Source organism: Panicum hallii, chromosome 5 (genome assembly GCF_002211085.1).
Source record: "Panicum hallii strain FIL2 chromosome 5, PHallii_v3.1, whole genome shotgun sequence".
NCBI classification, from domain to species: Eukaryota; Viridiplantae; Streptophyta; class Magnoliopsida; order Poales; family Poaceae; genus Panicum; species Panicum hallii.
Window position 1 is genome coordinate 55,839,984 of NC_038046.1, and position 13,328 is coordinate 55,853,311.

Here is a 13,328-nt window from a genome sequence, read left to right on the forward strand (position 1 = left end):
TTCAAATAATATGCTTTTTGGACTGAAAAGAACAAACTAACTGTCTTGACGTCCTATGATAAATAGTATATTTCGAAAAGGTGGACTGGCGCACAAAGAAAGATGAAACAGAACAACAATAACTTAATTTTACCACAGTTTCTTACTGGAACTAATTAACTCACTCTTGTGGTGCATAATGAAAACAAGCTAGTTACACATATATTGGAAAAATCAACAAGTAACTGGAGCAATAGAAAAACATCAACATATACCTGCATGTTTATTTCCTTCAAGAGGGGTGCAGCTTCTAAGAAAAATATTGTCCAATAGAGGTCACACTTTCCATGAATGAAACGTAGTCTAATCATCTCAAGATTACGTGAATCTTCTCGGTGCTTCAGGTTGAATCCAGATCTGCACCAATAAAGTAAATAAAACCATTAAAAAATTATTACATACATAAATAAAGTCTTAATCACCTGGTATTAACTCACCGTTACTCACCTTTTGACACTGAAAATTCAAATCCAGGTTATTTATGTCAACATTACGAAGGAACTCACTGAGCTTAAGATTTTTGTTGTAAATGGAGGCCATAATACTAAGGATTAGCACCGAAAGCTGTGGAACATAGCCAAAGGTTAATGGATACGTATCATGTGAAGGCATCCAACTCTCACAAGTCAAATGAGTAAGTCTTGGAAGCCTCTTGAGCTCGATCGTTTTGCATGAACAAAGGATAACACTTAGCTCATAAAGTTGTGGGTGCTCTATTTGTAAGACAGATCCAAGTCCAGCATCACAGCTATTTAGGCTAAGGTATTCCAGCTTCTTACATGCTCTGAGCACATTGGGCATGTCAAACTCGCCGAGTCTCAGATTAGACAGATACAAGTCTGTGAGACCATTAAATGCACAGGGATAAGCATCCAATAATGTCATGAAACGTCTTCCATAGATGACCCTATCATCAGGCGAGCAGCATCTATCTGGCATCTCTGTTATGATTTTGAATTCTGCTCTAATAACCTCCCGGTTTGTCATGGAGTTATCCACAGAACTGACAATGTCAACTGATTCATCCCTCAAGTAGAATTTTATGGTCAGGTAGTTGATGGTGTGCTGACTCTTACGCGCCAAGATACTCTTTGTGGCTTCGACCACTGAGGCTTTGGCTCGTGCCAACTCATTAAGCGTATAGTTAGAGCAAAACTCCCCAGGTTGAAAGTGTGCCACATCTAAAACAATCTCTGAACGCAATCCAGGTAGATGCCTCCACCGCTTTGAAAGTACACAGGTCCTCACAGCATCCATCGCCTAGTAGTTCAACCCTATCTAAAATATTCATGAGAATGTCGTCTGGAAGTTTGCTAATCCTATCCTCCTGTCCAGGTTTCTACATTGATGCAGAGTTGAAATGAGTTTGATAAGAAAGAAAGAAAGAACATATATTCTAAAAATATTAAAAAGAAAGGTATGTTATAAAGACACGTGACATAACAGAATACGTAAATGTACGAAATAGCAGACACAGCATCAATAAAGACAGTACATATATGATCTAAGCATTACGCGAAACGATTTTAAATTTCCTAGGCCTTCCAAGGCCCCAAATTTACCGTGTACAATAAAATTTTCGCTAAGCAGAGCATCACACAATTCAAGTACTAGAAGTACCGGACTACCGGTGTAACCTAGGGTTAACTTTACCGGTAAGAGAGAAAAAAACCGGAGGTTACCGATAATCATGTTTATCGATTTTTTTTGGAAATTTATCAAGTTTACCGTTTTTCTTTTGGATAAATTTAGGGGGAAACCCCTCAAACTGTACACAAAATAATCTATATTATCTTGAAACAATCTAACATGGGAAATAAGACATCACAATGTATAGAAATAGCAAGATATATGGATTAGGAGGAAGCGGGTGGGCACAGATTCGAAATTATCGAAAATTTTTGACAAACCGATCACCACCAATAAACGTGATTATCGGTTTTCTCATTTTTTTCTCGGCGAGAGATTTTTCCCCGGTGTAACCCGAAGGCGATGTATTGGTAAAGGGCTTTACTGGAAGGCGCGGCAGCGCAAGGCCTGGGTGGGGAAGGTGAGGGAGAGATACCTGCTGGCCATGGATCTCGGCGGTCATCAGCTCGGCCTCGTCGTGGGTGGTTTCCATCATCTGCTCCTGGGTTTCTGGTTTGGTACACGACGACGGCGGTGGCGTTTTAGACGTTTTCGTTCCTTTTTATAGTAACTACTACACGATTCCGAGTGGGAGTGGGCGCACGCACGCAGGAACGAGTCTGACACGATCACGGAAAGAAAAGACACACGAAACAGGAGCCTGCCCTCCCCGACCCGACGCGAAACGAACCGCCACGACGCCCACGTGCTCGTCCCCTCGAGGGAACCGGTCAGAACCCGTCGCCGCCGGAGGGTTTCCGAGCGCCGGCGGGTCAGGCAGATGGCGGACTTCATCCGCTCAGAGGCCGTCGAGAAGGTCACTGATACAAAGGTCGCCATCGTGGAGGTATGCACCTGCCCCCACCGTACCTTACACTTTGACCTTACTTTGCGGATCTCGGATCGATCGCTGTGACGCTGTAGCGGTCGGCGAGGTTCAGGTAGCGCCCGCCGGCCCGCCCAAATGACACTTGTGCTTATTTTCAACATATTGATAAATGACACATCTGAAACTGTTTCATTTGTCTGAAGCAGCTTCATACATTAAGTTGGACAAGGAATGTCACAAGTACATGGTATGACAGTTCCATGTTTTATTGTGAATTTTTTATTCAGAATGGTGACCAACTTACCACACATCTGTACCTCCTGAATCATCATAATTAAGTAATTGGCAACCTTATTTCCTATTCACAGATGTGTCATTCGGTGACGCTGTATTTTTATGTTTTAGATCCCAAGGATATTTTGGAAGCCATCCAAATGATTGTGAAAAATATCTTAGTCATATTCTAGACATCCAAATTGATGGCACGGAAGATTGGACAAAGACCCGCGAAGAAACGACGGAAAACAGAGAAGATAAAGGCACCGATGCTTCCACCAATTCATTCGGTGATGGCTAAGAAGGCCACCGAATCAATCGGTGGTGAAAAAGAGCAAGTGCTCCTAGTGTGCTTGCACCGATTCAATCGGTGCAAGACCAGGAAGCCACCGAATCCGTCGGTGATCATGAAGATGGCAGGCAGCAATGAAGACCTCTTTGTGTGCGAACACCGATTCATTCGGTGGTGCCATACAGAGGGCATCGAATCAGTCGGTGCTGAAGATAAAGAAGATAGTGCGTTTCTACAATGACAGATCAATTCGATGGTCCACAAGAATACAGCACTGAATCAGTCGGTAGTTTAAATGGGGCCTAGAAGTCAGCGACGCAACGGCTTGTAACAACTAGTTGAGGTGGTGGCCACCGACTGATTAGGTGATACCCCTCGCACCGAATCAGTCAGTGGTGCCTAGGAAGTTGCAATGGCTTTGCAACGGCTAGTTTTTTTTGTTGAGGCTATAGCAACCACACTCCCCCGGCCATTTGAAGTGTGCTTGAGCTCTGAGAAGTATTGGCTTGTGTTTCACCCACATTTAGTGCTCAATTCACCAAAGTGATAAATAGAAGATTAAGACAATTAGTAAAAGTGTTTAGTGCTAGTTTAGTCCTATTAGCGCATTGCTTAGGTGATTAGCCTAGAGCTTAGCGAGGTTTGCACACCTCTTGTCGGTCGATGCTTGCGCGCACCAAGAGTTGTAAATCCGGGGTTTGTAAGTCTTGCGAGACTCTCCAACCGAGTTTGTGGAATCAGGTATGGATCCAGAGCTAGTCAATATCAGAGTCCATCATGGTGATGGGTACATCACATTTCGTGACTCAGGCGTAGGCTTGAGCGAGTACCCGTTCATCGACACATATGTGATCAAGCCGATAGAGATGAGACGAGATGAAGTGTTAGGATGGCTGCACAATCTATTGCAGTTGAGTCCACTGCAGCAGAGGCTGAAAGTTAGCGGTGTGGTTCCTAGACAGCATGAGCATGGGTGGAAGTGGGACTTGTATGAGTTGAGGAATTCCAAGCGTTGGCGGGCATTCGTGCATATGGCTCTGTACGGTTAACTTAAGTTTCCCCTTGTGGTAATTGTTGAATCTGCGATGGCCAGTGTCATGGAGGGTGAGAGTAGTAGGACTGAGACGGTTGAAGAAAACGCATGTCCAAATGAAGGTGTGGGTGTGCAAGATCCTGTGGGGCATCCTGTGGTTCAACAGGACGTACCGACGCAAGCTGCTGATGACGACGACGATGAAGGAAATGCTGGGACAATGGGCGTTGATCAGGGCGAGGAGGATGAGGCAATTGTAGATCAGATGGAGTTGGATGACGAAGAGTATTAAAGCTTTGTTGATGGCAGGGATGGAAGTAGGTTTGAGGATGAAACAAATGTCCGAGAGCAATGGTGCAATTTTGATATGGACGGACTCACAGTTAACGATGGGCACCATTCTACCTTGGACTATGCTAAAATTGAGGTGACGATGAAAGGCCAGATGTTTCATGACAAGGCTCGCTTGCAGCACGCGGTAAAGAAGTGTGCTTTTGGGCCTGTTTAGTTCCCAGCATGTAAACGAAAAAAACCGTAATCGTAAAATTTTCAAAGGAATCTTCCTAATTTGAAGTACTAAATGAAGTCTATTTACAAAACTTTTTGCATGGATGGACTGTAAATCGCGAGACGAATCTAATGAGCCTACTTAATCCATATTTTGCAACAGTGATGCTACAATAACCATCCGCTAATTATTGCTTAATCATGGATTAAGTAGGCTCATTAGATTCGTCTCGCGATTTACAGCCCATCTGTGCAAAAAGTTTTGTAAATAGACTTCATTTAGTACATCAAATTAGCAAGATTACTTTGCAAAAAGTTTTTTGCGTTTACAGCTACGGGAACTAAACAGCCCTTCGCCGAAAAGAAACCATTCAAGGTGCTAATATCAAACCCTACCCTGTATGATGTGAAGTGCTTATCCCCTGGATGATGTCCTTGGCGGGTCCATGGTTATCAGCCTAAGTGTGAGACTACTGCACTAAGGTATTTCGCACAGCCAATTTATATTACCCAGAGTTTTATTTGCCTAGCTCCATGCAGGGTACCAAGGAAGAAAATCTCAAGGACCAGCAGGTACCGGGCATTAGTCTGACTCCCACACCGGAAGCAGATGCCGTTGCAACAACTGAATCGTAGCTGATAAACCCGGTACGCCGCTAAACAATGTACGGCCTAACATCGAACAATATAAGACAAGGTGAATTACTTAGCGTGATCATTTGCAGGGAAAGACACTGGACACTTCTCCTTCGAATGCTGTTTACGCAGATCATAAGAGAACACACATCCAGTTGAGGACGGGCAGGCCAACAACCGTTACTTATTCAATTTCTAACAGAAAGATAATAAATGGCCCATGCCACGCGGCTGTTCCACAGGTCAGGCGACCTGGAAGGGGTCCACATTGAACTGATCCCCGACAAGCTATCGTCAACGCTAGCGGACATGAGGTTACGCAGTAACTTCTCTACTGTAAACGCCACTTGACACGAAGCTACTGTCTAAACATGTATTACATCTATTTGGATGTCTCATGCAGGACCATACTGCTCGACCTTGCGACTGTTGGCGAGATCTACACAACCATCGATGAGGACCACTACAAAGCTACCTGAAGAAGAAGGCCATGGCATGCTGGACCAGCTTTTCCCAGGAACCTTGTTCCCTTTAAGTACAAGTCTATTTACAGTAGTCTCCTATTCAAGTTGTACTGTTTCATGGTTTCTGCGAGAATATGCCGTTGTTTCTCCTCGCACGGGAACCTATGGAAATGCATTTGGTTTGCATAAATTACCCGAGTGTATGCTGCCTTAACAATAGATTTGCACTGCCTAAAACATTTGTGATATACATGGCATCACGTGCTTGTTAGCTAAAGGTACAGTGCCTGCAATTTACGAGAAACGCACAGGCCGTAACGCTGCAGGCGGCAATTTATTCGTAGCACAGTTGAGCGCAGAAGAAACCATCGTGACCGAGATCATTCCTGCCTATCGCAATCTGTACTGTTTTCATCGCCACAGCTTGTATGAAGTGAAGCAATTAGAGAAAGGGCCAGGAGCATGAACTGTAAATTGAATTGATTTATTTAAAAAAATTGAATTGATTTCAGAATGTTCAAAATATTGCAGTATGAGCAACGATATTTTTTTAAAAAAAAGAGAGATACTAGCAGTATTAGGACTGAACGTGAAGTGAGGACAATGGCAAGTTGGCAACATACATCAAATGAATTGGGACTGAACCTGCAAGTGCACCATGGGCATTTTATTACCGAGGAGTAAGTTCAGTACAATATCTCAAGTATCACTAGTACATCACCACCATCCCTCACGTCGTAAGTAAAAATTCAAGCAAGGACAATGGTAGTACACTTACGTATGGTAGGGCTTCTTAATTTCACATGATGGTATATATATGGAAAAAATAAAATGTTGCTAACTTGCTAAATTCTAGCTACTGATATTTCCGATAAAACTTGGTTACCCGACGAAAATGCTCCTTCCCCGCCCCACAACTTGCTCCAAGTCTGAGAACCATGTTGTCATCAACGATTTCTCTTGAGCAAGGCTCTCAATTCTGGACTTCAGATTTTCAATGCTCTGCTGCATTGTGAGAATCTCAGCTTCATGCCTGAACTTCTCCTCTGAAAGCCTTTCAGCGTCTTCAGTCAGTTCTTGACTGTACTTTTCAGCTTCAGCATTTGCTTCCTCCAGCTCCTTAACCTGCTTCTCAACTAGTAATTTCTCTTCAGAAACTCTCTCTAGTTTGGACCTGATGTCTTTAACCGATTTTTGCAGCTCAGATATTCGCGCACCATTAGTGCACTTCTCTTGTAGCAATTTCTCTGAAGCATCAGCAAGGTCTTGCTTTAACTTGCTAATTTCTCCATCCCTTTCAGACAATTCCTCTTCAAATTGCCTTCTTGCTGAATCCACTTCTTCCTTGAGCTCAATAATGTCAGCTTCTAGCTTCTTGTTTTGTTCCAACATATTAGAGTGCTCTCTGGACAAAATTGCTGTTTGATCAGCAACATTTCCATTCTCTTTATAATCACAATGGCACCTCAAGCTCTTCTCCTCCAAAATCTCAAGTTTTTCATTTGCATCACGCAGTTTCTGGTTTGTCATATTGAGCTCGTCCTCAAGTTCAAGAACTCTTTGATGCAATGTGTAGGCAATGCCATCATCCTCGCCATCTTCGGATTTCGCATCAGACTCTGACTGCGATGCCAGATCCTCAGGCTCCTTCCTTGATGCTGGCGAATCATTGTTCTTGTTACTCAGGAAGAAATCAAAGCCGGCAGCTCTAGGACTCTGCTCTCTTGTCCATGACCTCTGTAGTGGCTCAGGAGATGGTGAGGGTGACCTCTGGAGCTCAGAACCACACTCTGAACTAGCTAAAGATCCTGTTGACTGCAGCCTTGTTGGGATATTCTTGCGCAATTCACCGGTGACATTGTCATAGCGCTCAGCTAGAGCGCGGTACATCCTGTAGAAATTCTCGACATGAGTGATGAGCATTGGACGCCTCTGGTAGTACATCTGTGCTTTCTTTGCAAAGGAGTCGCCGTCCTCCTCGATCAGCTGGAGCATTTCCTTCACTTGCTTATCCATTTCTGCATGTTTAAATTCAGGGAAAGATTGATAAACATGAACAACAGAGGCAACATGCAGAATAAATAGCTGGAAGCCTAGACAAAACCTCAAATACCCTAGGTGGAATCCCCTGCTCATTTACTGTACTGTGGGAAGCATAAGAGACTTTTTGTATGCACATAAAACTAGAACAGCAGTACCATAATTAGGAAATGTGTTATTCACTTCACTGGAATATTTTGGTTAAAATGAAATTTGTGCATCCCAATTTTATCATTTCGCCAGGAACATTCACAAAAGACTATTGCACTTATACTAATATAAATTGATCAGCAATTAGTAGGAACAAAAAGTATCTAGTAGTACATATGTAACTACCCATTCTTGGTCATCGGTTCAGTGGAATAATCAGATGATGCTACTGTACAGAAGATACAGTATGTATGTACAAAGAATCAGAGTACTATGGAAAGTATAGATATTGCACTTCCTTTGCTCTATTATTCATTTATGCCCATCTCAGTGCATACTGCATAGACTATTAGAAAATGGTACTGTACCTATACATGCATTGAAATGTATGAATAGTACCTAAGTACTGAGAACTAAGTACTGAGAAGAGCCTATGATGAAATTTCCATGTATGGTCTACTCACCTTCGAGATTTTCTGCAAGCCATTTCGAGTTCTTGGGGCTAATGTGACTGTCCCACCACCACGAATGGCGCTTCTTGGTAGGGTTCCTCTCCAAAGGTGGCTTCATAGTTCACAAATCTTTCAGGCAAGCAAGAAGCGGTATTGGATTGAAGCACTATCTGAAACTGAAATTATGCAACGTGCATCATCAGGAACAATTAACTATAACAGTAAAAAATATCAGAGCTGAATGTTCAATACTGCAAAAATGAATGTAGTATACAGGATCATGGTTTTCCCACAATGGAAACATTATTTAATATAAACTCAACCTGGATGACTAGAATAATGTGGCGTCAGCATGCAATTGACAACAGTGCCAGCAGCCTGTTATTCGAGGTAGTTCAAATCAAGAGATTAGTGTGTCTACTCCTTGGGAGGTACCTAGTCCTTGTCGGTTGGATAATAGAATGTTTTCCAATTCAAACGAAAAGTACGTGCAATTAGCCTCAGTCTACTCTTCATAAAACAAAGGAATCAATGGTGTGACAGAGAGAAACAGATGGCTCAATCTCAAACACCAGACATCCAGAAGGAATCAATAATACATCAGTCAGTTCATCAGGGTGATTCAGTAAACTTGAGCAGTAAAAAAAAACTCAATGACCAAACATCCTACTGTTTCTGTTTGATCATCCATTTGTTTCAAGAAAGAATAGGCATATTACGGTGGTAACAGCAGCATTCAGAAAGAAACGGAGGTGGCCAGTAAACCAAGCAAGACCAGATCAAAGGATAAGCAATCAACCATCGCTTCAGAAATGCCGCAAGATCTAGCTATGAAGATAGACCATCCCCAAACTTAACTTAATGCATCAAGAAACCGTAACATACAAACTGAAAAGAAACATGCTAGATTCTGCATAAGCAAGCAGCAGCGGCAACAGCCCGATCTCACCTGAGGGACAGAAAAACAGGACGGCGGCGCCTTCAGAGCCAGAGCCCAGGATCCGCGCGCGCCCAAGATCCCCGCCGCCGCCCACGGCCACCACACGCACCCTCTCGCTCAGAACGCCAGCTCCTGCAGAGGCAGACAGGCCATGGGAGAGGAAGAGAAGGGGTCAAGAACCGGCAAGCTGGATTCGTTCCCCGGTCAATGCTCCAAGCAAACGCGTGGAGAGCTGTGAAACATGCAGGGCACCACGAGGGGCTGGCCTGCCGCGGTGCTGCCCACCTACTCCTGCTGCTGCGTGCGTTGCTACCGCCTGCAGCCGAATCCAAGATCTGCTACTGTTGCCTTTACGGAGCAGAAAAGGGAAGCGAGATGGGGAGAAGCATGGACCTTTTTGTTCACACTTGAGTAGTGTAACCGCAGCCGCCAGCCGCGCGGTGTTCTTGGCTGGTAGGCCAGGAATGGGGAGGGGAGGAGGGATGGAGAGAAATGGGCAGGGAATAAATATTGGCACATGGTGTCGCCAGCCTTGGGCTTGGGGTGTCTGGACTTGTGGTTCGTGGTCAAGAAAGATTGTATTTTTTTTCTTTTGGTTTTTCAGGAGGGAAAAGATAAGAAGATGTTTTGCAAGATGGCAGGGAAACAGGGATACAGGGAATGAGGTGTGTGTGAACAGCCTGCATTGAATTGTTGCCGTGGAATTGTACGAATGAATGACTAGGTAAAACAAGATAAATTTTGCTTCTACGGTTCTATGTAGATACGGTACCTTGTGAAGAACTTCCTTTTTCCTGAAAGCTTCCGGGCATGGAGTTGACAGAAAACAGAAGAAAAGCTTGCGATCCTCCACAATCCCTATCAGAACTCAGGGAACGCATGCGTGACCCTTATATAGGAGCAGCAGCACTCATCCAAACTGAAGGAAGGGACGTTAGACATGCATGAATGATGGAGAGTTAGCCATGGTCAAATTGCTGCCAAATTGAATGGGCACGAAACTGAAGCCTGCCCTGAACCATGTAACCGAGCAAAACTTGCATAGGAAGAGGACCCTGCACTACTGCAGGAGCACACGGCCGCCATGTGACGCCTTTCAGAACTCCCGATCCCTACGATACTATAAAAACCCGATCGATCATCAGATACGGCTCATGAATCCCGGTGATTATAATAATAATAATAATTAATATTAGCTCTCCAGACCCGGCACACATCTCCTTGTAATTTACTGGACGCGCTGCCTGCCTGCCTGCTTGTGCTGAACGGGCAGCGTGCTTTGGCCTGTGGGATGGACCGGGCGAGCACTAGCTGTGATCAGGTCGCAAATCTTTTTTCCTTGAGACGCAAAAACGAAAAAAAGAAAGCACTGACCGACCAGGTCGGAGAGCAAATCGTGGAGGAAAGCATGGGCGGCGCGCGGCGTGACCGCGTGGGCGGGTCAGAGGCTGAGACCTGCTGCCTCTCCCGTCAATCCTGACGTTATTTCTGAAAGACTGAAGCATTCTTCAGGGTTTTTTTTTTTGACAGAGAGCAGCAGGTCTCAGCCTCTTCGATTTCATTCAGTCATGCTCCAACTGCGACCTGGGCCAGTTTTGTGATCCGGGAAAGATTGGGACGAGATGAGCGGTTTTAATTAATGGCCCAAATCTGCTACCGGCCCAGAAAACTTCAAGCGGCCCATTCAAAAAAAAATAGAGGCCGGAACAACTGCAGGCTATATTGAATCAACTATTGATAGTTTGATACAATCATCATATTCCATGCGTTAGAAACAGAGCCATTGAGCTGATCACTTCAGCACACACAAAGCTGATGAAAAAACGAGAGAAAAATCAGTTTCAAAAGCAATCTGCTTTTCTCCATAAATTAGGAAAATAAAAATACCACCCACCATTGCTGGCAGTTTCTATTGCTAGGATGCAATAAGATGAACTGGACAGTACATAACTACCTTACAATAAATATGCCATGAACTTGCATTAGTTACAAAAATCGTTCTAGAAAAAAGATAAAGCAGCCTGAATATCATGCACAGTTAAGAAAAAGGTCATTGACCCGTACAAACTCAACCAAACATTAGAATGTGTTAAGAAACACGACATTGTATGATTGTAGCATCCTTACATCTACCTCGGTATTTTCTCCAGATATTTAGAGGAAAGTTAAAAGAATAAACAACTTAGTTTGAGGTTTCAACATAATTAGCTTGTGTTATCAGATTGCCTCTGTATATAAGATCCCTGAACATGATACATTAAGACTTAACAAGCCCATAAAAAACACCAATTTTGAATATTATAGTCCAAAATGCACAATATTCCATAATCCATGTCAAGTACACTTATTAATTCCTATCGGCATGGTAGAATAATGTCACTTTTTTTAATTTAGTAAGCTTACCTTCTTAATCCCAAGGCTCCTCACAGAAGTCTTTATCATTCATAGCACTGCATACTTTTTCGAAATCAATAATAAGGTATCAAAAAATGAAGGCAATTAATCTGCAACTGAAATTCCAATAAACTGAAACCATCTTTTGTATACCTTCACACACACACACACACACAAGCAACAAACCTGATAAGAACCGCAAAGGTGAATGAAATGGGCAGGAGGAAACCAACTGAACAAAGCAAGTGCACTCTTTAAGTTGCCTGCGCCTGCCTAATCATCATCCACAAGCCAGCATGACTGCTAATGCCTGATGCCAACAAATGACGCTACACACGCACAGCTTGGCCATCAGCGATGTGAACACACACAAACTGGCACCCCCCCTGCCTTACTGCTAGCCACAGCATGCCGCTGCCACACCACAGCCTCACCCAGAACAGGTTGCAATCAAACACTGTGTATGAACCTATCCATCCATTATCGGCAACAAACATGAGAAAAGAACCGTGACGAGCCTACAGACAGGAAGCAGGAATTCTGCAGCTCAGTATGCCCAACAGATATGGGAGGGGATTGGGGGCAACATACCATACCAAATGGCCGACAGCTTATCCTCGCCTAAGAGCAAAGCAACGGAGTGAGGGCGGCACCGTCGAGGCCGCCGGATCCGCTAGCCACGCCGCCGTCCGTGCGCACCTGTAGGCAGCTGGGCCCTGCCCAGCGTGACAATAGAGCAGCATTACAGCCTGGTCGCGCCTCCGCTTGGGACAACAGAACGAAGGGCAGATGTCGTGTATGGTTCCGATGCAGGGAAGCGCGGAAGGGCGAGCCAGGGAGAAGATGAGAGGAGATGGGAAGCGGAGCGGCAATCTGGTAAAACGGGTTGGCGCCGCCAGGCGCTTCGCAACGGGAGGGAGGGGAGCCGGCGTTGGTGGTGTGGGGACAGGGGAGGAGGAAGGGAGAGCAAGGATTGGGTGCAGGGTGAGGACGGAGGAAGACGAGGAGGCATGGATTTGGAGCTATATATTTTTGGCCGGTGGGAGTGGAGGCGACTCGAGAGACTTCCAGCCATCAGCTCCCAGGCCACCGCGCTCCCGTCGCGCCGCCGCGGCAGCATCTTCCGAGGATCTGGGAGCACGAGCGGCGCGGGTGCGGAGAACACGGGCACCGGCTAGGCGGTAGATCGTGGCAGGGGGTCGCCGGGATGGATGTCGATGGGGCCAGCGGAGGTCGCCGGCGATGAGCCCGCTGCTCCGGCGCCGCCTAGATTATTTACAAAATACCTCTTTGGATCGCGATTATTAATTAATTGCGATCCGAATTAGGGGTCTTTTCGTAAATACTGGATTGTATAATTTCAGAAAACTTCTGGTTTGGATTGCGATCATATATAAATACTTAATCGAATATTTTCATATAGATCCCTGGTTTGGATCGCGATTAATAATCGCGATCCAAATTAGGGATCTTTTTTAAACATTTGCAATGTATATTTTCGGATCAATGAGATTGGCTGCTGGGTCACCGACGGCGCCGCTCCTCTGCTGCATCCTGGCTGGGTCACCGGCGGCGCCGCTCCTCCAGATTCCCTCGTCCCCGTCTACGACCTCGAGCGCCCGCAGCTGCTGCTCTGCCGGATCAGAG

General features: G+C 44.9%; 1 protein-coding gene across 3 annotated transcripts; it reads right to left on the bottom strand.

Annotated features, from left to right (window-relative positions):
* Positions 1-6,345: 6,345 nt before the first annotated feature.
* LOC112896002 (protein NETWORKED 4B-like) lies at positions 6,346-10,195 on the bottom strand. 3 transcript variants are annotated; one of them, XM_025964037.1, is made up of 4 exons: positions 10,060-10,195; positions 9,297-9,419; positions 8,360-8,523; positions 6,346-7,723 (listed from the first exon to the last, which is right to left on the bottom strand). In XM_025964037.1, exons 3-4 carry the CDS (start codon positions 8,463-8,465, stop codon positions 6,588-6,590), a joined length of 1,242 nt encoding a protein of 413 aa, XP_025819822.1. In that variant the 5' UTR covers positions 8,466-8,523; positions 9,297-9,419; positions 10,060-10,195; the 3' UTR covers positions 6,346-6,587. The 3 variants fall into 3 exon arrangements, with proteins under 3 accessions (XP_025819822.1, XP_025819820.1, XP_025819821.1); XM_025964035.1 differs by lacking the exon at positions 10,060-10,195 and adding an exon at positions 9,681-9,809; XM_025964036.1 differs by lacking the exon at positions 10,060-10,195 and adding an exon at positions 9,573-9,769.
* Between the last annotated feature and the right edge of the window lie 3,133 nt (positions 10,196-13,328).

Coding starts and splice junctions, on each gene's coding strand:
- LOC112896002 (XM_025964037.1), bottom strand. CDS start 8,465: ATGAAGCCACCTTTGGAGAGGAACCCTACCAAGAAGCGCCATTCGTGG. Junction 7,724..8,359: donor GCTTGCAGAAAATCTCGAAG/GTGAGTAGACCA, acceptor TTAAACATGCAG/AAATGGATAAGCAAGTGAAG.